The sequence below is a fragment of the Ahaetulla prasina genome, chromosome 1 (genome assembly GCF_028640845.1).
Source record: "Ahaetulla prasina isolate Xishuangbanna chromosome 1, ASM2864084v1, whole genome shotgun sequence".
NCBI classification, from domain to species: Eukaryota; Metazoa; Chordata; class Lepidosauria; order Squamata; family Colubridae; genus Ahaetulla; species Ahaetulla prasina.
The window spans coordinates 371,730,082-371,755,937 of NC_080539.1; the positions used below are offsets into that span (position 1 = coordinate 371,730,082).

General features: G+C 45.0%; 1 protein-coding gene and 1 long non-coding RNA gene across 3 annotated transcripts in view; one reads left to right on the plus strand and one right to left on the minus strand.

Annotated features, from left to right (window-relative positions):
- The window catches only part of KDM4B (lysine demethylase 4B), a 299,919-nt gene that overhangs the window by 77,863 nt on the left and 196,200 nt on the right, over positions 1-25,856 (minus strand). For both annotated transcript variants that reach the window (XM_058163587.1, XM_058163588.1), the window contains exons 10-11: positions 14,238-14,434; positions 4,895-5,067 (exon numbers count right to left, since the gene is read on the minus strand). In XM_058163587.1, the coding sequence (XP_058019570.1) occupies positions 4,895-5,067; positions 14,238-14,434 (370 nt within the window). The remainder of the gene's footprint in view (positions 1-4,894; positions 5,068-14,237; positions 14,435-25,856) is intronic.
- LOC131188366 (uncharacterized) lies at positions 9,192-14,229 on the plus strand. Its single transcript, XR_009152771.1, has 3 exons — positions 9,192-9,259; positions 11,038-11,318; positions 14,101-14,229. It is a non-coding gene; the product is annotated as an uncharacterized LOC131188366 (long non-coding RNA).

Below are 25,856 nucleotides of genomic sequence, written 5' to 3' on the forward strand. Positions count from 1 at the left end.
AGGCTTCCGTCCAGTGGTGGGATTCAAGTAGTTTAACAATCGGTTCTCTGCCCTAATGATTTCTTCCAACAACCAGTTTGCCAAACTGCTCAGACAGTTAACAACCGGTTCTCCTGAAGTGGTGCGAACTGGCTGAATACCACCACTGCTTCCGTCCCATCGAAGCCCGTCACTGAAGCGGGTTGCCTGTAGCAGGCTTTAGCTCTCATTGAAAAGCTCTTCGCCTCGAACACAACAATTCATTGCTTCCCCTTCTTCTCTTCTCCGGGCGTCTCTGCCACTTATCTCTCATTCCCCTCTGGAGACGTTGGCATTTTTCAGGCCATTGATTTCCTGCTGTAACTGGGGAGGGGGGGGGGGTTGAGGGGGAGGGAGGGGAGAGTCTTGCGCGGAAGCCAAGCACGCACTGCACAATGTGCTGCGGCTGCTGTTTTTGAAACCGGGCTGGAGGGAGACATTGGCTCCGGTTGTACTATGTTGTGGACGCCCACGACGGCGGGATTCCTTTTTTGAGGAGTGGGAGAAATATAGGCCTGCCGGGATGTAAGGATCCTGAACTGGCTGTTGGGATATAATTGAGCCAGATCTCCATCAAATCAACGGGGTTCTTATTACAGGTAGTCCTCGACTTACGATGGTTCACTTAGTGACCGCGCGAAGTGACAATGGCCTTGAAAAAAAAAAAAGGAACTTATGACCGTTTTTCTCACTTGGGGCATCCCCATGGTCATTCGGATGCTCGATAAGTGTCTCACGTTTATGATGGTTGCAGTGTCCCGGGGATCAGTTGATCCACTTTTGCGACCTTCTGACAAGCAAAGTCCACGGGGAAACAAGATTCGCTTAGCAACCAGGTTATTAACTCAGTAACTGCTGGGATTCACTTAACGCATGTGGCAAGAAAAGTCATAAAATGGGGCACTTAACACCAAAACACAATGTCTCACTTAACACCAAAAATTTTGGACTCCATTGTGGCCGTAAGCCGAGGACTACCTGCACTGACTCTTCAATTAATGGATCGCAAGCCTGGCCTATTTTCAAAATCGATCTAAGTATTAATCAAATATATGTAGCCTCCCTCCCATCTCCCTCCCTCCTTCCCTCCCACAGTTTCTCTGTAAACAGCCCTAGGGAGGCACACAGGAATCCAATAAAGAACAACAAATAAAAATGCACAATATAAAAACTCATAGGAAGAACTATCATCAAAATGGGGCGGGAAAAAACAACAACCAGAGGAAGGGAAAAGATAAAAATGGCTCCCTTGGCAAGGCAGCCATCTGAACAAGTCTCCCTGGTTGCTCCAAGCTACCCGGGTCTTGAGGATGCTTCAAAATACCAAAAGGGATGTGGAAACATGGGAGAAAATTTGGGTTAGAAATGTTAAGTTTACACAAGCACAGAATTTAAGGGAAAATTTTTATAAGATGTTTTATAGATGGCACTTAGATCCCAAAAAATTATCATGTATGTATCCTAATATCCAAGCGAAATGTTGGAGGTGTGATTGTGATGACGCTACATATTTTCATATTTGGTGGACTTGCAAGAAAATTAAGGTCTTTTGGATAAGAATTTGGTGGATTATTCAAAATGTACTGAAGAAGAAGATAAAGTTCCTGCCACAATTTTTCCTTTTGGGAATTATAACGGATTGTACAGGGATTGAGACTAAATTGATTCTGAATTTAATAACAGCAGCAAGACTGTTGATTGGACAATACTGGAAGAAAGAAGAGGTACCTACAATAGAAGAATGGATACTGAAAGTCATTAATTTGGCTGAGATGGCTAAAATCTCAGCGTTTTTAAAAGACAATACGCAGGAAAGATATTTAATTGAATGGAAAAAATGGATTGATTATCTACAAAACAGATATCAGATTAAGAAATATCAGATTGCCTTTGAATAATTAAAAAGTTATTTTATGTAATGGGGAGGGGGTTGGGAGATGAAAAGCTTTGGATGTGGTTACTTGGATTGTAAGGGAAAAATTTATTCTATGTTTGGTTTATGTATAACAATACCTTGTGATTGACCCGGGAAGCTGGGGAGGAGGGGAAGGGGTTTTTTTTGGGAGGGAGGGGGGAAAAAGGGGGAAAATGTTTTTGTTTTTTAAAACTCTTTCAATAAAAAAAAAAATACCAAAAGGGATGGAGCGAATTTAATTTCAGGGAGGAGAACGTTTTGTAATTTGGGTGCCGTGGCAGAGAAAGCCCATCTCCTGGGACCCATCAAATAAGATCCTTAGCTTGCACTGATGGCGTTACTTAGTTTGGTAATGAAAGGTCTGCAAGGAAATCACCACGCTCAGAGAGCACGAAGGACCCTACAGCCCCCCTCCTTCTACTCCTCCTTTTCTGCCTCCTCCTCTTCACAACCTTCCCCTCCATTCAAGCACTGATGATGCTACCTAGTTGGGTCATGAAACATCTGCTAGGAGACCACCAAGCTCAGAGAGTACCAAGGACTCCACATCTTGTGAACGGACTGCATTTCTCTCACCTGAGCAGATAACCTCTTCCCCAACAGGTCGTCTTTGTCTTGTCCAGATACACTGGATTGTTGTACGCCACCCCAGAGTACTTTCCATGACACGGGTGGCTATATAACGTCGCTGAATAAATCCATATTATTATTATTTTTTTTTAAAAAAAGAGCATCGATTTATTGGTTCTTTTCTGGGACATCTATTGCCTCACCTGGGCTCCGAGAAGATTAGAGAAGCAGCTGGGGATTACATGAACATTGATACTGATTCGGTACACATTTTTTAGTGGTGTCATGTTAAAATAACGTGGAAACAAAGCCGAGCTCTGCAGAACCTCAGGGCCCAACACTCATGGAATGTTGCAATGAGGCCCACACACTCATCCTCTGCAAACAGCCAGCCATACAGACAAGGAACCACTTTGAAATGCTGTTCCGAATTCAAGAGAATTTAATCCAGAAAATGGTTCTGGTTGATGGCCTGGGGTTGGGGACCCCTGGTATAGACCATGACTAAAAGGTCTAGTGCAGGGGTCCCCAACCTTGGCAACTTTAAGAGTTGAAGTCCACAACTCTTAAAGTTGCCAAGGTTGGAGACCCCTGGTTCTAGTACACTACAGTAGGGGCCAAAATTGTGGAAACCTTTTGGGAAAAGTGTATTTTTGAGGTTCGAGGGCCTCTGGTGGCTCAGGCTGCTAAGACAGTCTGTTATTAACACAGCTCCTTGCAATTACTGCAAGTTCTAGTCCCACCAGGCCCAAGGTTGACTCAGCCTTCCATCCTTTATAAGGTAGGTAAAATGAGGACCCAGATTGTTGGGGGCAATAAGTTGACTTTGTATATAATATACAAATGGATGAAGACTATTGCTAACATAGTGTAAGCCGCCCTGAGTCTTCGGAGAAGGGCAGGATATAAATGCAAATAATAATTAAAAAAAACCACTTTTTTTTTGGAGTTTCAGGATAATCCTATTCCACTTCTGGAATGGCCTGGGAATAGCCCAGACCTTCTTAACCCAATTGAAAATCTAAAGAAACTTGTTTAGTCAGAAGCGACCCAGCAATAAAACCCAGTGAATAGAAGCCATCATTCAGTCTTGGGTTCACATTAGAACAGCTGCAGAACTAAAAGACTTGGTTCACTCCATGGGAAGACGTTGTATGGCTGTTATTCATGCTAAAAGTTACCCAACGAAGTATTAACTGACACGGTGATCATTTTTGTATATCTTTGTTCTTTCTACGTTGATAATTTTTCTAATATCTCATTTTTTCTACGTGTTTCACTTTTCTTCTTTATATTGTAACTGCTATTCTAACAGCAAATCCTTCATAAAAGTTATCGCATTGCATTCTTGATTAAATTATCTTTCCATGGATATATAATTTTATCGTACTACTTCAAAAAAAAAAAGTGGTGTTATTAGCTAGTTTTAGAAAATACACTTTTCCCAAAAGGTTTCCACAATTTTGGCCACTACTGTAAGGCTCATGCTTCAGGTTATGAAAGAGGGTGGGTGACTTTCGGCTAGTTGTTCTCGCTCAGCCCAAATCACTTCCCAGGGCTGTCGTTGTGGGGAAAAATAAGAGAAGGAAGATGTTATCAGGTGCGTTCACCACCTTGAATCATTTATAAAAATAAGAAAGGTGGGATAAATGTAAGTATTTTGTGGATGCAATAATTTTAAAGCCTCATATCAAATCCTTAACCATTTTGGGTTCAAATCCGACAACGACATCTAGAAGGCCCCGTCACAGATCAACGAGAGCAGGCTGGCATTTTTAATAAAAGTTAAAAGAGAATACATTGGTAGCTGAGGGTTGAAGTCAAGGGTCCTCGGTGCTCCCTGAACTTGGTTGTTTTCTTGCAGGCGTTTCATTACCTAACTGGATAACGCCATCAGGGCTACTGTATAAAGGTTCCTGGCCAAATCAGTCTGAAGTGTCTTACAGATTAGCAGAGTTGGAAGGGACCTTGGAGGTCAGCTAGTCCTACTCCCCGCTCAAGCAGGAGACCCTGCACCAGGGGTCTGCAAACTTGGCTCTTTTAAGACTTGTGAACCTCAACACCCAGAGCAAAGCTGGCTGAGGAACTCTGGGAGTTGGACTCCACAAGTCTTAAAAGAGCCAAGTTTGCAAGACTCCTGGCTCTAGGCAATTGGGAGGATGAGCAAATAACATCCTTTTTGTAGGCTACCTGATCTTCATACTTCCCTTTTATCTTTCCAGTGATGAGACTCTTCTCCAGGCCCACTCCTTTAAAAAAAGACTGGAATTGCAATTATGACATTGCCTGCCAGAATCAAAAGGGGCTACAGCAGCAAAAAAATAAATAAATAAAAGGTTGGGAATTCTACCGTATTTCTGAAACGGAGAGGAACGTAGGCTACAGCCTTACCTTCTTTGCTTTCTGATGCTTTCGTTTTCTCTTCTTCATCCAAGCTGGGGACCCTCCTCTGGTCCTCCTTCTCTGGCCCCTCATCCAAGTTGGTGTCCATGGCCATGGCATCCACGAGCGACTTCTGGTCCTGGGTCTTGTGCCTTCGGGGTTGGCTTCGTTTCCTGTTTGCCCTGGATGGGGGGGAAAGAAGACAAAAAATGTTCAAAGGAAATCTTGAGCCACGGATCGGCCCGGGCAAACACGGAGAAAAATCCACTGACGGCATTCACGGAAGCTGCAAGTTTGCCCATTAATTTCGCATAAAAGTAAATTTGCAGGTCATTTCCCCTCTGGTTTGGTTCTGCAACCCAACAAGAAAGACACAGACTTCAGAGGATCATTAGAACTGCAGAAAAAACAATGGCTACCAACCTGCCTTCCATTGAGGACCTGTATACTGCACGAATCAAGAAGAGGGCCGTGAAAATATTTACAGACCCCTCACATTCTGGACATAAAGTGTTTCAACTCCTACCCTCAAAACGACGCTATAGAGCACTGCACACCAGAACAACTAGACACAAGGACAGTTTTTTCCCGAAGGCCATCACTCTGCTAAACAAATAATTCCCTCAACACTGTCAGACTATTTACTGAATCTGCACTACTATTAATCTTCTCATCGTTCCCATCACCAATCTCTTTCCACTTATGACTGTATGACTATAACTTGCTGCTGGCAATCCTTATGATTTATATTGATATATTGACCATCAATTGTGTTGTAAATGTTGTACCTTGATGAACGTATCTTTTCTTTTATGTACACTGAGAGCATATGCACCAAGACAAATTCCTTGTGTGTCCAATCACACTTGGCCAATAAAATTCTATTCTATTCTATTCTCTTTGCAGAGAACTGGACAGTGGATGGGGAGACACTCATTTAACCTGTTCTTCCTCGGTTACAAATTCTGTAAGAAAGTTTATACATTCTGGAAATTACGAGTTCATCATCTGTGCACAATAGAATCTTTTAGATAACTAAATGGTAAAACCACTGACAACTAGATCCTACCATCATTAATTTTAAACCATGTGATCCGTGAGAGCTGTGGTGGTGCAGGGGTTAAGACTGCATTATTGCAGGTTAACTCTGCCCGCAATCAGGAGTTTGATCCTGACCGATTCAAAGTTGACTCAGCCTTCCATCTTTCCGAGGTGGGTAAAAGGAGGACCCAGATTGTTGGGGGCCATAGGCTGACACTATAAACCGCTTAGAGAGGACTGTAAAACACTGTGAAGCGGCATATAAGTGCTATTGCTACTGCTATTTAGCTCAAACTACTACAAAGTCATATGAAGGACAAAGTCACCTGAAAAGCTCACCATGGATTAAAGCAAATGGAATAATACAGAGAAAACTCTGCAGAACTGCCAGTAACTCTTACAGGGAAGTTTGCAATTCAACCCTTTATTCGCTCTTTCCTCAAGCATCTTATTGTGAACAAGAGTTGTATTTTGCAGGTCTTAACACCGGGCACAATAATGCCAGAACATCAGAGCCTTTCAAGCTTGCCATCTCAAATCATCAAATCCAAGTAGACGGCAACCTTCCTTTCTATCAAACCCTCTGATGTAGCCTAAAGCTTTAATAAAAAGGGCTTCGAGAAAGGCGAGAAATACCCGCCTTCCTTTAGATATATACTGGCACTAAACTGAAGGTTAGCTCACTTGCTGGAGCCAACATCCTTTTTATCTCAGTAAACCTTGTTAAAGAGGACTCTGTGGGAATTGTTCTTGGGAAAAGAATCTTTTTGCAATTCAGACAGCTACCAAAGTCCTTGGTGCTCTCAGAGTTTGGTTATTTTCTTGTAGACGTTTCATGACCAAACTAGGTAACACCCTCAGTGCTAGAAGGCAATGGGGTTTGTGGGGGGGAGGAGGAGGAGGACTAGTCACTAGGGGGTCCTTGATGCTGTCTGAGATTGGTGGGTTTTTTTGCAGACGTTTCATGACCCAACTAGATGACGTCATCAGTGCTAGAAGAGAATGCTTTTTGTTAAGACTAGTGGCTTGCCCTGCCAGTGTTCGTGGGAGTGGTCTTGATGGTTCCTTGATTTGGGAGTGGTTTTGTCGTGTCGCACTCCTCCTCTGACGGCCGGGTCTGGAAAGTCTGTATCAAGCGTAACCACGAAGCCTCTGCAGCTTTGCCAAAGTCCTGTCAGAGTTCTCAGGGCAGGCAGGAATCCAAGGTGTGACTTCAGCAACCAGATTAGACTTTGCCTGACTCAAAGAATGCCAGAAAGCAGATCCTTTATATAGGCCATGGGGTGTGGCTCCATGACTCAGCACTTATCCAGGCCTGCCCCTCCCTTCCTTTTGCTGACGTCGCCTCTCCATTCTCCAGAAGCGGGGATCCGTCCACCCTCCAGCTGCCGGCAATTCTAGCTCGTGACTGGCTTCATGCTCATCATGCTCACACGCTGTGGGGGGGAGGTTTATTTGCTCAGTTTGTCCGGGCATGGTGCCAGGACTGGGATCTGGAGGCATGCCAGGCCATTCGTCTTGCTCGGTCTGGCCGGGCATGGTGCCAGGACTGGGGGCTGGAGGAATGCCAGGCTGTTTGTCTTCATTATCAGTCTCTGGCTGAAATAACAGGAGATGAGAGGAGCCCGGCTGCGGAGAGGGGGGCAAGCGAGGCACAACAGGTTTACTGTTTGAATAAAGAGGATACACGCTCTCTTCTGGTACTGATGATGTTACCTAGTATGGCGATAAAACGTCTGCAAGAATACAACCAAACTCAAGAGGGCCGTAATAGCTCAGGCTGTTAGAAGCCTGTTATTAGAACACAGCTGCTTGCAATTACTGCAGGTTCAAGCCCGGCCCGAGGTTGACTCAGCCTTCCATCCTTTATAAGGTAGGTAAAATGAGGACCCAGATTGTTGGGGGGTTAGGGTTAAGTTGACTTTGTAAATATACAAATAGAATGAGACTATTGCCTTATACACTGTAAGCCGCCCTGAGTCTTCGGAGAAGGGCGGGATATAAATGTAAATAAATAAAAAAAAAGAGAGCATCAAAAACCCCACAGCTCAACCCTGACTTACAAATATGCTCTTCGATAGGTATTCACAAGGTCTGACCTGGACAATTGGAAGGGAGCAGTTTTGAATGTTCTGCTCTTGGTCCTTTTCTACGCTAGCTCTCTGTTGCTATTCATCCCCATGTCATGCTGCTCTGCTTAGCGGCCTGCCACTGGCAGGAAACGTGTGTTCTGAAAGAGGCCTGAATCTCTGCACCGAAGAACTCATATGAGGGGAGCCTCTTTGTCCTAATCTGTCAGGTCTCCAACCCTGGCAACTTTAAGACTTGTGGACTTCAACTCCCAGAGTTCAAAGCTGGCTGAGGAATTCTGGGAGTTGAAGTCCACAAGCCTTAAAAGCTGCCAAGGTTGGAGACCCCTAATTCACAGAGTCTCGGTGGCCAACCGGGACAGACTGGCGTCAAACTGCACGACAGGAGAGGGAGGCATCCTTCATGCCCACAAGCGAAAAGGTTTTCTTCTAATCTGAGTTTTACTCAGAGCTCTGCCTCGGAGTCTCTCCTGAACGACCTGTTTCGACCCTGATGGCCACCTGTCTTCCAAAGGTCTTCATTTTAATAGAAAGTGGTTTTATCCCATGCCACAGCTGTCGGATGGCTTTGAACTCTGGGCACCAATGCAAATAGTCCTCGACTCACAATGGTGCCTCTCCCTTAGGATTGGACGTGGCGACAGTCGTTAAGCGAAGCCTCTATCTCTAATGGAGCCTGTCCATTATGGTTGGAAGTTGTGACGGTTGCTAACTGAAGGGCCCATGTCTCATATATGACCCTCCCATCTAACTCTCTTTGTTGTGGTCATTAAATGAAGATGCGGGTCACAAAACGGCGCACAGGGTGCCTTGGGGGCCAGGGGAGACCCTGGGCTTCCCAAGGCCTCCCACTGTCGTGTCCCCCTCCCCCTCCGACGACCGGGTCTAGGAAGTCCGTATCAAGCGTTGCCGCGAAGCCTCTGCAGCTTTGCCAAATTCCTTTCAGAGTTCTCAGGGCAGGCAGGAATCCAAGGTGTGACTTCAGCAAACCAGATGAGATTTTGCTTGAGTCAAAGTTGCTTGACTCAAGCTGATCCTTTATATAGGCCGTGGGGTGTGGCTCCATGACTCAGCACTTATCCAGGCCTGCCCCTCTCTTCCTTCTGCAAGGATCCTCCCACTTTGAATTGTCTTCTGCTGTTTGAGAAAGGGAGGGGTCAGAAGGAGTAGACCCGAGTAATTCCAATCCGTGCCTGACTTCCTCTGATGGCTGAGCCAAAGGAACAGACGCCGTATGAGTGAGGTTTGTTTGTTCATTCCTGACATCCTGTCGGGGCATGGGGCCAGGGCCGGGGGCTGAAGGCATGACAGGCCGTACATCTTCATTATCAGACTCCAAATCTGATAGCAGGCGGGGAGGAGACGGGAGGGGCCGGCTGAGGAGTGGAGGGAGGACGAGGCACAACACCTACGCTCTGAAGCAGCCCATCTTCTGCTTCCTACCCTTTGGGGTCCCTGCTGGCCTTGGGTCTGCTGACCACCCCACTGGGCCCCATAACCTCCTCCTCACCCGTGTTACCCAGCGTGCACTCACCTGTCCAAGATCTCTGGAGCTTGGGTTAGGCAGCACATGGCACGATCCCAGAAGCGGCCGCCCGTCTTCAGAGTGGCCAGCATTCAATGTGTCCACTCGGACAATGGTGGTCACTTCCAGGATCCTCCTTCCCTAACTTGAGCTCTGGAGTTCTGGGAAAGGTAAGTGAGGGGGAGGGTGTGGGATGGGAAGCAGGGCTAAGCCTCCCAGGGACTCGACGGAGAGGGGGATGGAGGGGAGACAGTGGGGGGGGCACTGCAGTGGCCCTTGTTAGGTGTAAGGGTATACAGATATACAGATGAACAGAGTTGGAAGGGACCTAATAGGTCATCTAGTCCAATCCCCCCACCCAAGCAGGAGACCCCAAATCATTTCTGACAGATGGCAGTCCAATCTTTTCTGGAAAGCCTCCAGTGATGAAGCTCCCACAACTTCTGGTGGCAAGCTGTTCCACTGGTTAATTGTCCTCACCGTCAGAAAATTCCTCGTTATTTCTAGGTTGAATCTCTCCTTGTTCAGTTTCCATCCATTATTCCTTATCCGGCCTTCAGGTGCTTTGGAAAACAGGTTGACTCCCTTCTCTCTCTGGCAGCCCCTCAAATATTGGAAGACTGCTCTCCTGTCTCCCCTGGGCCTTCTCTTCACTAGACTAGCCAGGCCCAGTTCCTGCAACCGTTCATCGTATATTTTAGCCTCCAGTCCCCTAATCATCTTTGTTGCTCTTCTCTTCACTTTTTCTACAGTCGCAATGTCCTTTTTATAGTGTGGTGACCAAAACTGGATGCAGTACTCTAGGTGTGGTCTTACTAAGGCTTTCTAGAGGGGTCTTAGTACCTCCCTTGATCTTGATGGTATCCCTCTGTTAATGCAATTTAGGATTGCGCTGGCTTTTCTGGTTGCCACAGCACACTGTTGGGTGAATGGTTGTGGGGTGCTGCGGCAGCCATAACTCTGGGACCAGGTCGTAAGTTGCTTTTGGGGGGTCCACTTTAACATCAAACGGCTGCCAAGCAAGCAGTTGTAAATCAAGGACTGTTCTTTACAGGTAGTCCTCAACTTACAGCAGTTCGTTTAGTGACCGTACAAAGTTACAACGGCACTGAAAAATGTGACTTATGACCGTTTTCCAAAGTTATGACCTTTGCAGCATCTCCCCTCTCCAGGTCATGTGATCAAAATTCAGATCCTTGGCCACTGGTTTCATATTTCTGACGGTTGCAGTGTCCTGGGGTCATGTGATCCTCTTTTGCGACCTTCTGACCAGGGGGAAAGCCAGATTCACTTAGCAACCGGGTTACTAATTTAATCAACTGCAGCGATTCACGTAACAATTGAGACAGGAAAGTTTGTAAAACGGGGCCAAATACTCACTGAGCAACTGTCTTGCACAGCGATGGGAATTCTGGGCTCAACTGTGGTCGTAAGTCGAGGACTATCTTTACTAGTTGAGCTGCCTTGTATATGTGGATTCTTTTTTCTCCTTGTAGCGCTAGCCTGATTGTGGGGAAGGAGAAGAATCGGTGGCACTTTCGATTATCTCCCTGACGCAGCTGCCCACGGATACACCCTCCTCATCCAAGGAGGCCTTGTGAAATGGGATCACTGCTCACTATTGACAGTCCCCTCTGTTGACCAATTAAGCCTTTGCCACAATCAATTAACCGTTATGTAAACAGCAACTGTGTCAACCCAATAATGCCACTAAGCCAGGCAAAGACTGGGAGACAAAAACGAAGCAAAGACAAGATAGGATTCAACGGGCCGAGCGGTAAATAACTCCTGGCTGGTGAAATGAAAAACATTTCCACATATTTTTTTTTGACATGCCATAATTACATGTATTTGGTCGGTTTGTTTGTTTGTTAACGTATTTGGTCGGTTTGTTTGTTTGTTATCGGGCATCATGTCTGCTCAGGGAGGGACATTTCCTCGGAAATGGATAGCTCAAACAAACCGAAGCCTGCAAAAATTCCCACCCGGGCGTATCATACTCGATGGACAGTAGCAGTCAACAACCACATCCTGCTAGGAAAGGAGAAGGAAATATTAAAAAGTCAACTTGACAAACAGGGTCCCCAGCCAGTAGCCCTCTCGATCCAAAGAGCCGATTTATAGCTGGCAAGGTTTCCAAGCGGAAGCATCAACAGCTCAACAGAGGCCGGCCGGAGCACAGGAAAAAAATATGTTTTTCATTTAATATCGCAGGAGAAATTTGTGGGTAGGGGCTGCAGTGGGGAGGAGGCATCACGGGTTGTGGGTTAGTTATCACGATGATTGAACTGCAGGGATAAATGAGAAAAGTTGGATGTTACAAGGCTGCCGGTCCAAGGGATGTAAGCAGTTCTTGAGGCTGGAAAGCTACTCTGGGCGGATTATTTATTTATTTACAGGTTGCCCTCGATTTACGATTCATTTAGCGACCGTTCAAAGTTATAATGGCGCTGGGGGGGAAAGAAGGGATTTATGGCCTGTTTTCAGACCGAGGATGGTTGCAACATCTGCATAGTCACGTGATCAAAATTCAGATGCTTGGCAACTGGTTTACACTTACGACGGGTTGCGGTGCCTTGTGGTCATGTGAATCCCCTTTGTGACCTTCAGACAGGCAAAGTCAATGGGGACGCCGGGTCCACTTTTAACAATTGTGTGACTAATTTGACAACGGCAATGATTCACTTAACAACAGTGGCAAGAAAGGTCTTAAAGTGGGCCAAAACTCACTTAACAACTGTCTTGCTTAGCAACGGAAATTTTGGACTAAATTGTGGTTCCAAGTTGAGGCTCATCTGTAATTGAAGAGTTTTAAAACACTGCATTTCAACGCCTCTGTTAAATGTGGGTATAGTAACCTCCAGCCTTTATGGCACACCCAGAAACCCTCACACCTCTGGGTTCTCTTAAAGATGGGAGGACTGCAACTCTCTGAATTCCTTCCTACCTATCTCTCATACTTAGCTAGCTAGCCAATAGATATAGACACACAGACAGACAGACAGACGGATGGATAATTACATACATACATAGATATAGACACAGAGATGGATAGAGATAGGTAGATTAGATAGATAGACAGAAAGACAGATGGATAGAGATGAATGGATAGATAGATAGATAGATAGATAGATAGATAGATAGATAGATAGATAGATAGATAGATAGACAGACAGACAGACAGACAGACAGACAGACATGTAGACAGACAAAGAGATGGATGGATGGATGGATACATACATAAATACATAGTAAAGGTAAAGGTTCCCGTCACACATATGTGCTAGACATTCACAACTCTAGGGGGCGCTGCTCATCTCCGTTTCAAACCTGAAGAGCCAGCACTGTCCCCGTGTCTCCATGGTCATGTGACCAGCATGACTCAATGCCAAAGGCCCACGGAACGCTGTTACCTTCCCACCAAAGGCGGTCCCTATTTTTCTACTTGCATTTTTTACCAGCTTTCAAACTGCTAGGCTGGCAGAAGCTGGGACGAGTCACGGGAGCTCACCCCATTACACGGCAGCACTAGGGATTCGAACCGCTGAGCTGCCGACCTTTTCGATCTATAAGCTCAGTGTCTTACTCACTGAGCCACCGCGTCCCTACTACATAAATACATACATACATAGATATAGACACAGAGATGGAGATGGGGAGAGAGAGAGAGAGAGAGAGAGATACAGACAGACAGAGAAAAACAAACAAACAAAGAGATGGATAGAGATGGATGGATAGATGGATAGACAAAAAACAAAAGATGGATAGATGTACAAATAGATAGATAGGTAGATAGAGACAGACAGACAGAAAGATGAATAGAGATTGATGAATGGATAGACAGATGAAAAAAGATGGATAGATGAATAGATAGATACACAGACAAAGAGATGGATAGAGATGGATGGATAGACAAACAACAAAAGATGGATAGATGAACAGATAGCTAGATAGATATAGACAGACAGACAAAGAGATGGATGGATAGATGACAAAAGATGGATAGATGTACAGATAGATATATAGGTAGATAGAGACAGACAAACAGATGAATAGAGATTGATTGATTGATGGATGGACAGACGAAAAAAGATGGACAGATGAATAGATAGATAGACAGACAGACAGACAAAGAGATGGATAGAGAGGGATGGATGGATGGATGAAAATAGATAGATCCACCCACCCACCCCTCTCTATCCATCTTTTTATCTACTGTGGATGGATAGAGAGATGGATGGATTGATAAGATAGACAGACAGTAGATAAAAGATGGACGGATGAATGGATAGGTAGGTAGGTAGGTAGATAAAGAGAGACAGACAGGCAGACAGATATAGATATGAATGACATGGAGACTTTTAGCAGGCTCAAAATAGTGACCGTTATTCCTGAAAAGATCACTCAGGATGCCACAGTTTGCCCAGCTACAGTATCTGTACATCTTCGCCAGGCAAATGTTCTTTTCTTTTTTGCTCCTTTCTCCCCCACGAAAAGGAGAAGGAGTGGAATTGACAGAGGAATATTTTCTAATACTTTTAATTCTTCCTACCAACCAGGAAGCGATCCTCCTTTTCTCCAGCCGCTCAGCCATCATCGCACCTGCAGACAATTTTGGTGGCGCTTTGCACAGGCACCAGTCAAGAGTCAGAAAGGAAGCACGAGTAAGGTGTTCCTTTGTTTTGTTTTGTTTTACCTGCGTAGCATCTTTGCCTTCAAAGCATCTTTTGTCTCATTCCAGGCGTCCAGCTCAGGAGATGTTAAAGGGGTGGGCTTCATATGATCCAAGACCGTGTTGTCCTTTCCTTGTTTCCATAAGTCATACCGCTCAGGCTGTAGCACCCGCACAAAGACATCCATCGAGATCTTCACGGTGTCTTTCCGACAGGTGCACTGAAAAAAAAACAAAAAACCAAAAACAAATTCAAGACAGCCATATAAAAAAGCTATTGAGAAAGAGTGCAGAGAAAAAGCAACAAAGATGTTTAGAGGACTGGAGGCTAAAACATATGAAGAACGGTTGCAGGAATTGGGTAGGTCTAGTTTGATGAAAAAAAGGACTAAGGAAGAAATGATAACAGTCTTCCAGTATTTGAGGGGCTGCCACAAAGAAATTATTCTCCAAAGCACCTGAAAGCAGGACAAGAAGCAAAGGAATGGAAACTAATCAAGGAGAAAAGTAACCTAGAACGAAGGAGAAATTTCCTGACAGTGAGAACAATTAAAACAGTGGAACAACTTGTCTCCAGAAGTTGTGGGTGCTCCAATGATGGAAGTTGTGGGTGCTCCAATGATGGATGCTAAGGGCTAGGAAGGAATTTGCCTTCCTGGTGAATGAACTTAAAAAACATCAGATTGAATATAGATGGGATATTCCAACTGGTATAATAGTATATTATGCAGGGAAAGTATATCGTTTCAATACGGTTGGAAAAGCAAGAGAATTTTATGTTGAGGTATTAAAAGTTGGAAGTCTTCCCCCATTGGAAGCTAGAGGAAGGGAGGCTGAAGTGAAGGAAAGAGAAGTGAAGCAGGTACAAGAACAGATTGTGATGGAAGAAGATTTATTACAAGTGTTGGAAATACCTACGACGGGTTTAGATTCAAAAGAACAAAGGTTGACAAGAGCTGCTGCTAAACGCAAGGAACAAGAGATGAAGGCACAACAACAACTGGCACCTACTACAACGGAAACAGTGGGAGGAGCAAGGCCTAAAGTAAAATGTGATCTGCGGCTGGTGTTCCAAAAGTTTCCTATCTTGGAATGTTAATGGCCTGAACTCACCGTAGAAGAGAAGGAAAGTATTTCATTATTTGAAACAATTTAAAAATGACATTACCTGTTTACAAGAAACACATATTAGATCTTGCTAAATGTTGGAGATGCGATTGTGAAGATGCTACTTATTACTATATATGGTGGACTTGTAAAAAAGTTAAAGCATTTTGGATTAAAGTATGGTGGATCATGCAGAATATTTTGAAAAAGAAGATTAAGTTTACTCCGCAGTTCTCAGTTTTCTCGTTTTTAAGAAATCAGACAACAATTTGTCTGAAATGGTAGAGGGTTTCCTGCTTGAGCAGGGGGCTGGACTAGAAGATCTCCAAGGTCCCTTCCAGCTCTCTTATTTTGCTCCAAATGGTGATGTGTGACTAATATCATAATTATTCATCTGCGCTGGACTGGGTTAGTTTTAAATTTATGGGTTTTTTAATGGGTTTTTATTCTAAATTTTAATCTTGGCCAATTCAATAAGTTTTTTAACTGTATTTTAATTGTATTTATTGTATCATTGTGTATTTTAATTGGCTGTGAACCGCCCTGAGTCCTTCGGGAGAAGGGCGGTATAAAAATTTAAATAATAAATAAATAAAATAAATAAATAATCAGGTATCGAGGTAGTAACTGTAGAGTCTTCGATGCTCTCTGAGCTTGGCTCACAGACATTTCGTGACCCAACTAAGTCACATTATCAGTGGTAGAAGGGAGACTAGGATTTTTAGAAAATATTTCCATAGCATTTATTTATTTATTTATTTATTTATTTGATTTTTATACCGCCCTTCTCCCGAAGGACTCAGGGCATTCATTCATTTACAGGCCATTCAAATGCAATAATCAAAAAGCCAAAACGGAAACAAAACCACCAAAACATTTCCTGGCCAGCAATCAACACCCTGATTAGCAGAGATTAACATTAAGATTAACACTAGACCAACCACCAAGTAGTAAAAAGACAGGCCAGTCAAGGAACTACTCATTCAGACAAACAATCCAACAGTAAACAACAGCCTAATCAAGGAACCCCCTAAGAACACTCCCACCAACACTGAAAGGGAAGGCCCTGTTTGCATAAACAGAGAGCAAATCCCACTCCCTTCGAGCACTGATGGTGTTACCTAGTTGGGTCATGAAACGTCTGCAAGGAAACACCCAAGCTCAGAGAGCATCAAGGAGCCCTTAGTTGTCGTCCTCGTCCTCTTCCTTCTCTTTCTCCCACTCTGCATCCTCCTGCTCCTCCATCTCTTCCTCCTCCTCCCCCTACCTTCCTCCTCCTCCTCCTCCTCCCAAACCCCACTGCCTTCTAGCACTGATGGTGTTACCTAGTTGGGTCATGAAACGTCTGCAAGAAAACACTCAAGCTCACAGAGCATCAGGGAGCCCTTAGTTGTCGTCCTTGTCCTCTTCCTTCTCTTTCTCCCACTCTGCGTCCTCCTGCTCCTCCCTACCTTCCTCCTCCTTCCCCTACCCTCCTCCTCCTCCTCACAAACCCCACTGCCTTCTAACACTGATGGTGTTACCTAGTTGGGTCATGAAACGTCTGCAAGAAAACACTCAAGCTCACAGAGCATCAGGGAGCCCTTAGTTGTCGTCCTCGTCCTCTTCCTTCTCTTTCTCCTGCTCTGCGTCCTCCTGCTCCTCCATCTCTTCCTCCTCCTCCCCCTACCTTCCTCCTCCTCCTCCTCCTCCTCACAAACCCCACTGCCTTCTAGCACTGATGGTGTTACCTAGTTGGGTCATTAAACGTCTGCAAGAAAACACCCAAGCTCAGAGAGCATCAAGGACCCAGACTCTTCCTCCTCCCCCACCGTTCTCCTCCCCTCTTCCTCCTCCGTGCCATAAACAAACCCCACTTCCTCCAGCACTGATGATGTTACTTAATTGAGTCATGAAAAGATAGCATACCGCCAGAGGGATTAGTAATTCAAAAAAATATCTGATTGTGCGGAAATGGATAAACTCACACTAGAGCTAAAGAGAAAGGATGACTCAGAATATTATGCAGTATGGGAGAAATGGTATGAATGGATAGATAAGAGAAAAAAAGGAATGGAAATGTACATAAAGGAATAGAACGTTTAGAAATAGAATGTATATAATGTATTGAATATTGATTCTAGTTGCATGAATAATGTCACAGATCTGTTAAATATGTAATAGAGATATGTAAAGAGAAAAAATGCAATAAAAAAATAAAAATAATAATAATTGGATCATGAAATGTCTGTAAGAAAACCTCCAAGCTCAGAAAGCATCAATAACCGCACAGTTCAAGTCTGAGTTACAAATATTCTATCCTCAAGGTAGGAAGCCTGGCTGATAAAGCAGGGGGTGTTGAGAGAGAGAGAGAGAGAGAGAGAGAGAGAGAGAGGGTGAGAGTGAGGGAGGGAGGGAGGGAGAGAGAGGGAGAGGGAGAGAGAGAGAGGAGATAGAGAGGAGAGGGAGGAGGGAGGGAGGGAGGAGAGGAGGGAGGAGAGAGAGAGAGAGAGAGGAGAGGAGAGGAGGAGAGGAGAGAGGAGAGGAGGAGGAGGGAGAGGGAGGAGAGAGAGGAGAGAGAGAGAGAGAGAGAGAGGAGAGGAGAGGGAGGAGAGAGAGAGAGGAGGGAGAGGAGAGAGAGAGGGAGGGAGGAGGGAGAGGGAGGGAGGAGGGAGGGAGGAGAGAGGAGAGGAGAGGAGAGAGGAGAGGAGAGAGGGAGGGAGGAGGAGGAGAGGAGGGAGGAGAGAGAGGGAGGAGAGAGAGAGGAGAGAGGGAGGGAGGAGGGAGGAGGAGAGAGAGAGGAGAGAGGGAGGGAGGAGGGAGAGGAGAGGAGAGGAGAGGGAGGGAGGAGAGAGAGAGAGAGAGAGAGAGAGAGGGAGGGAGGGAGGGAGAGAGGGAGAGAAGGGTACAGTTCACATTTCAAATAATAGTTCCAAACATTAACTATCGAATATTATTAAGGATTTCCTCAGCCGGAAATGAAACACTGATTGCGATAAGGAAATCTTGCCAGGTTGTCGCTCCAGGAAAAAAAATTGTCTGCGGACTGTAAAACAAGAGAGAAACGGGAACGGAGCAGAGCTTGAAGGAAAGAAGCGAATGGTGGTAGGAGAAAGCGGAAGAAAAAGGGATTTTAATAGGTAGGGAGACTAGGGTCAAGCAGAAATAAGCTTCGGCTGGGTGTCCAGAAGATTGGGGGGAAAAAAACCTGACAAGAAATGAGAAAGATTGGAAAGAAGGAATCATCAAAGAGGAAGTGGAGAGTGTTCAAAATACAGGGCTTCGCATAGGCGGAAAAGTTTGCAGCTGAAAAACGGAGATAACAAACAGACACAAGTGGTTTCACACAGAGATTTAACACTGATTAATCAAGCTCAACAAATTGTTATCATGGTTCCTTTTTTTTTGCATGAAATACAGAATGTACAGGTAATCCTCCACTTACGACCACAATGGAGGCCAAAATGTCTGTTGCCAAGCGAGACATTTAAGTGTTATTTTTGCCCCTTTTTCTTGCCACCGTTGTGAAGTGAATCCGTGCAGTTGTTAAGTGAGTCACACGGCTGCTAAGGGAATGTGGCTTCCCCCACTGACTTTGCTGGTCGCAAAAGGGGCACTGCAACCGTCACAAGTAAGAGTCAGCTGCCAAGCGGCTGACTTTTGATCACGTGACCCTGGGGAGGCTGCAACGGTTTTAAGTGCAGAAAAATTATCGTGTTGTGACTCGTCCTCCCTCCTCTCCTCAGCCGGGTCCCTCCCGTCTCCACCCAGGCCTGTTATCAGACTCCGAGTCTGATAATGAAGATGAACGGCCTGTCATGACTCCAGCCCCTGGCCCTGGCCCCATGCCCGGAGAGGATTCCAGGAGTGGAAGGAGAAGCCCGATAAACCTCACTCCTTCGGCATTTGTTCCTTTGGCTCAGCCTTCAGAGCAGGAAGCCAGCCAGGTGGTGGAATTACTGACAGCAGAGCCCGCTGAAGACAATTTAGAGTGGGAGGACCCTCGCTTCCGGAGATCTGAGAGGTGACGCCAGCAGAAGGAAGGGTGGGGCAGGCCTGGATAAATGCTGAGTCATGGAGGCACACCCCACAGCCTATATGAAGGACCTGCTTTTCCCATTCCAACCTTGAGTCAAGCAAAGTCTTAGCTAGTTTGCTGATATCGGACCCTATCGCTGAAGTCACAACTTGGGACTCCTGCCTGCCCTGAGAAACCTCAAAGGAACTTGGCAAGCTGCAGAGGCTTCGTTGCCAAGTTTGTTACGGACTTCCTTGACTCGTTCGTCGGAGTGGGGGTGAGACACGACATCTTCGAAGTTGCTTTTTTCTATGTTGTAACTTCTGAACGGTCACTAAACGAACTGTTGTAAGGCAAGGACCACCCGTACTCAGTTATAGTGATGGTCGGTATACTGTTGGAACAGTTGAAGAAGAACCAGGTTAGGGATTGATTCGTCATGGGCTAAATCTAGCTAAACCAGAAGTCTTGAAACTTGGCAGCTTTAAGACTTGTGGACTTCAACTCCCAGAATTCTCCAACTAAGCGGTTGCTAAGAGCCAACACCAACTTGAGAGATGTAGTAGACTGTGTGGATGTGTTTGGGGGACGAGGGAAAAAGATGCTGCCTAGGAAATGATCAGAGAAGAGAGGCAGGAGCCCCCAAGTGGCTTAACAGTCAGCCAAAGAAATTTAATAAGCCTTAATAGGTCAAGCAGTTAAAAGTTTGTATTTGCAGACTTGTAAGATTCTGTTAATCTAGCCTAGTGATGGCAAACCTTTTCGGTAGGCACTGAGTGCGGAAAAGGGAGCGTGTGCGCGAAAAAGGGAGCGTGCTGCAACCTGGAAGAGGAGCTGCCCAGGGCGCATGCGGACCCTCGAAAATGAACTTCTGGGTTTCCGATCAGCTGGTCGGCGCGCATGCTCAGGCAGGAAAACAAAAGACCAGTTCTTCCCATTTCCGGCATTGCTGCACGCATGAAGGCCAGCTGATCATTGTGCGCGCATGTGCGCCAGAAATCCAGAAGAGGAAGAGGCGACGCAGCGTGTGCCCGGCGACATGGTTCCGTGTGCCACTTCAGACACGTGTGCCATAGGTTCGCCATCACGGATCTATTATGCACGGTCCGTTATGCACGGTCACTCATGCCCTCGTTACTTCCCGCCTGGATTACTGCAATGCTCTCTACATGGGGCTCCCCTTGAAGAGCACCCGGAGGCTCCAACTGGTACAGGATGCGGCTGCGCGGGGGACAGAGGGAGTGTCTCATGGCTCCCATATAACACCAATCCTGCGCAAGCTGCACTGGTTGCCGGTGGTCTTCCGGGTGCGATTCAAGGTGTTTAAAGCGCTCCATGGCTTGGGACCGGGTTACTTACAGGACCGCCAATAGCTTCCCTCGACCCGTGCACTCTCACAGAGAGGGTCTCCTTGGGGTGCCGTCAGCCAAACAATGTCGGCTGGCGGCCCCCAGGGGAAGAGCCTTCTCTGTGGGGGCACCTACCCTATGGAATGAATTGCCTCTGGGGCTACGCCTTCTTCCCGACCTCCAGGCCTTTAAGCGCGAGCTCAAGACCTTTTTGTTTTACCGAGCAGGGTTGGTCTAAGGATAATTTTAATGGGTGGTTTTATTACTTGTTATTTTAATATTCGGCCTATGGAATCAGATTTTTAAATTGAAATAGCGTGTTTTAATTTTTGTATATGTCTTTTTAACTTGGCTGTAAACTGCCCTGAGTCTTCGGAGAAGGGTGGTATAGAAATGTAAATAAACTAAACTAAACTAAACGGATAACAGCATTAGTTCATCCAAACAAATAATTCCTCAACACTGTCAAACTATTCACTAAGTCTGCATTACTACTAATCTTCTCATCGTTCCCATCACCCATCTCCCACTTATGACTGTAACCTTGTTGCTGTATCCTTAATATTTATATTATTCCCCTATGACTATCATTAAGTGTTGTACCTTATGTATCTTTTCTTTTATGTACACTGAGAGCATATGCACCAAGACAAATTCCTTGTGTGTCCAATCACACTTGGCCAATAAAAATTCTATTCTATTCTATTATGTACCCCATCTGGTTTATCAACACAATCATCAGCCTCTTTTAACGACCCCATAATCCCTTGCCAGGTAGAGTCTGAGCAACTGAAAGGAGCTGTGTTTACTGGCTGGATGCCACTCCTGTCGCCAATGTGGAGTTCCCCCCCTACCCCAGCAGATATATTCTCAGTGTGCCCAGAGAGGCAAATATCTGCCTCTAACTAGGATCAAACTCACAGCCTCCTGATTGTGAGGCGAGAGCTCCACCTCTATGCCATTGCACCACTCTTGGTTTATTCAACACAATGCAGGCCATTAATATATTTTTAAAAAAGAACAAACCCGCCTCCCTTTAAAAGCACTGATGACGTTACTTAGTTGGGTGATGAAACGACTGCAGGAAAACAACCAAGTTCAGAGAGCACTAAGGATCCCACAGGGCTGACAACAGAATAGAATAGAATAGAATAGAATAGAATAGAATAGAATAGAATAGAATAGAATAGAATAGAATAGAATAGAATAGAATAGAATAGAATAGAAAATAGAATGGAATGGAATGGAATAGAATAGAATAGAATGGAATGGAATGGAATGGAATGGAATGGAATAGAATAGAATAGAAAATAGAATGGAATGGAATGGAATGGAATAGAATAGAATAGAATAGAATAGAATAGAATAGAATAGAATAGAATAGAATAGAATAGAATAGAATAGAATAGAATAGAATAGAATTCTTTTTTAAAAAAATTTGAATTTATATCCCGCCCTTCTCCGAAGACTCAGGGCAGCTTACATTGTGTTAAGCAATAGTCTTCATCCATTTGTATATTATATACAAAGTCAACTTTTATTGCCCCCAACAATCTGGGTCCTCATTTTACCTACCTTATAAAGGATGGAAGGCTGAGTCAACCTTGGGCCTGGTGGGACTTGAACCTGCAGTAATTGCAAGCAGCTGTGTTAATAACAGACTGCTTTAGTCTGTTGAGCCACCAGAGGCACTTTATTATTTATCTTTATTGGCCAAGTGTGATTGGACACACAAGGAATTTGTCTTGGTGCATATGCTCTCAGTGTACATAAAAGAAAAGATACGTTCATCAAGAATCATAAGGTACAATACTTAATCAGGAAACAATATCAGTATAAATCGTAAGGATACAAGCAATGAAGTTACAATCATAAGTGGAAGGAGATGGGTGATGGGAACGATGAGAAGATTAATAGTAGTGTAGATTTAGTAAATAGTTTGACAGTGTTGAGGGAATTATTTGTTTAGCAGAGTGATGGCCTTCGGGGAAAAACTGTCCTTGTGTCTAGTTGTTCTGGTGTGCAGGGCTCTATAGCGTCGTTTTGAAGGTAGGAGTTGAAACAGTTTATGTCCAGGATGCGAGCGGTCTGTCAATATTTTTACAGCAAATACAACTTACAACAGTCGAAGTTCGCTTAGTGACCGTTCGAAGTTCCAAACATTACTGAAAAAGTGAGCAACGACCATTTTAGAGTTACGACGTTGCAGCGTCCCCAATGATCACGATGAACAAAATTCAGATGCTTGGCAACTGACTCATATTCCAAGATCCCCTTTTGCGGCTTTCCGATAAGCCAAGTCAACTGCGGGGGGAGGGGGGGGGAAAGCTGGATTCACTTAACAACCGTGTTACTCATTTAACAAACTGCATTTGAGTCCCTTCACCACCACGGCAAGAAAGGTCGTTAAAATGGGGGCAACCCCCCCCCTTAACAACGGTCTCACTTAAGCAGCAGAAATCCGGGGCTGAATTGTGGACGGGGACGACGTGTGATCAATCCAGATTCTGGCCCAGATTCTTTTGTTTAAGGACGGCTCCCCCTCCCCATTTCTTGTTTTTTTTTAAAATAGAAGATTTACTGCCATGTGGTGAAAAACATCAAACTGGAGAGTGGTAATAAGCGGCTTGAGCCAAGGAGGGAGAGGGAAATATTTATGGCCCGGCAATTTCCAGCAAAACCCAATTTGCTTAATGAAAAACTGCAGAGGCAAAAGAAAAGTTCTGAGAATGTAATTTGGCCAGAGAGACACGGAACCACAGATGGTTAGCCGCGTTTCGGATTCCTGGCCAGGCTGGGGGGGGGGAATCTCCTCAGCACCTCCACAACGATAGGTGGCTTAAGGGAATTGGACTGAGCGGCTTTCTGATTTCCCCCCCCCCCTAAGTAATTAAAAAAAAAAGGTATCTTGGTTTGTTTCTGGAAGGTTTGGAAGGGGGTGGAACAAGGGAGGAAGGGAGGAAGAGTTAGGGTTGGACTTGGAAAAGAAAATAAGTTATTTCCACATCAGATACCTCCCCTTCTTTGCCTGGGAGTAAAATTGAGATCAAGGGCACGACACAGGAGATTAGACCCCATCTTTAAGTCACCAGGTGCTAATTAATCTGGTTCTTAATAGAAATCACTAGCAAAGAAGTTGGTGGGGTCCGCCAGCAGCCTGCAGAGCTGGCAGCAGAGTCGGACAATGATGAGGCTGAAGAGAACGTGGGCCAGTCCTGGAGTCAGGGGAAGGCTCGGATGAGGGCTCTGCATCGGAGGCAGAGATGGGGCCAGGCCATCTGGGAACCCCCAGTGTCGGACAGCAACAAGGCAGAGGAACAGGAGGAGCCTGTTGCTAGTGCACGCATGCGCACAGCTGCCAGAAGGCAAGAGCAGCTGAAGCAAAAGGGACAACTCGGGAGTAAGGCCAGGACATGATTGGGCACTCCCATAAGGTTTAAAAGAGAAACAAAGGCACTTGGGGCCTTTTGCAGGAAAGCAACGTTGCTAACTCTGTTTCCAGTCAGCGTCTCTTGTTTGTTTCTGAACTTTGTGGGGCTTTGCCAAGTAAGGCCTTTGGCAGGGTGTCAAAGAAGATAAAGGTTGGTGATTATCCCCAAGGACTTCTTCCGAAGGACCTGTTTTGCAACTAATTGGGACTCAGCTGGGAACGAACTGTAATTCTCAGTAAATAAAATAGGTTATTTGGGACTAATTGTGTCTTGTAATGACTCAGTAAGCCTAGGTTACAACAGAACTTGAAGTGGGCAATGATGCCCCTTGTAGGTCACAGAGACAACGGAGCCCACAAGAGTGGCCTTGTAAACAGTCCATAAAACGGATAGCATTCTGTAGATGCCCCGTTTTATGACTCAGAATTCCCCAGCCAGCAGGGCAGCCTGGATTTTAGGAGTGACAGTCATTTCCAGAAGCTGTCAGACTGAGTAAAAAGTAGAAACAGTGGGGTCCTTGGTGGTCTCTGGTGGTTTTCTTGCAGACGTCTCATTATCCAACTAGGTAACATCATCAGAGCTAGAAGGGAGAACGGTTTGTGGAGTAGATCATGATGATGAGGGGGAGGACTGTGAGTCCTCAGTGCTTTCTAAGTTTGGTAGGTTTTTTTTGAAGATGTTTCATTACCCATCTAGGTAAGATCATTGATGCTAGATGGGAGTAGGGTTTGTGGAGAGGAAGAGGAGGAGGAGGAGGAGGAGGAGGAAAGGACTAAGGGGTCTCTGAGTTTGGTGGTTTCCTTGCAGACTTTTCATTACCCAACTAGGTAACATCATCAGTGCTCAAAGGGATGGTGGCATTTGCTTTCTTTTTATACACAAGCAGCTTGTCCTGTGAGTGTTGATGAGAATGTTCTTGTAGATGTTCCATCACCCAACTAAGGACCATCATCAGTGTAGAATGGAGTGCGGTTTGTGGAGTAAAGAAGGACCCAGATTGTTGGGGGCAATAAGTTGACTTTGTATATAAATATACAAATAGGATGAAGACTATTGCTAACATAGTGTAAGCCGCCCTGAGTCTTCGGAGAAGGCGGGATATAAATGCAAAAAACCCAACAACCACTGTTTTAAGTCAAGGGCCACCTGTATTGTTTACTGTTTGATTGTGGACCTAATATTGAACTTGGTGTTGATTCCATTGTTTTGTCAAATATAGCAAATCAAAATATTTTCATTTCATTAATGTAATGCCAGACTTCTACATAAATTATCTTGTTACTACAATTGGGGGGAGATCCCCCCTTCGCTTTTACCCCCTCCTGTCCTAAAGGGGACGGGGGACGGGCAGACGTAGCTTTCATACATTCCAAAAAATTACTTCTCTAGGAAACCTCAACCACTCCATCAAGAAAATAGCCGAGCCGAAGTTTTTTCCCCCGAAAACCAAAAACAAAACAAAAAATTAAAAAAAGACCTTCTCTTGGCATCCACATATTTACTGCAGTAAAAAAGCTTAAGTGATAAGTTTCACTTCATAGCCGATGGATAAAAGGTAGCCGAAATTAAGCATTCCAAGCAAATAAATTGTGAGATGATTAAATGAAAACTATTCAAAAGCTGGCTTAAAGTCAGACAATCAATTAAAATGCCTCGAGCGATGCAAGGAAAAACTGGCAGGGTATTTGTGCCAACCAAAACCTCCCCTGGATGGAAAGGACCGCCCTCGGGACAGCAATTTGGAGATAAGGACCCATGG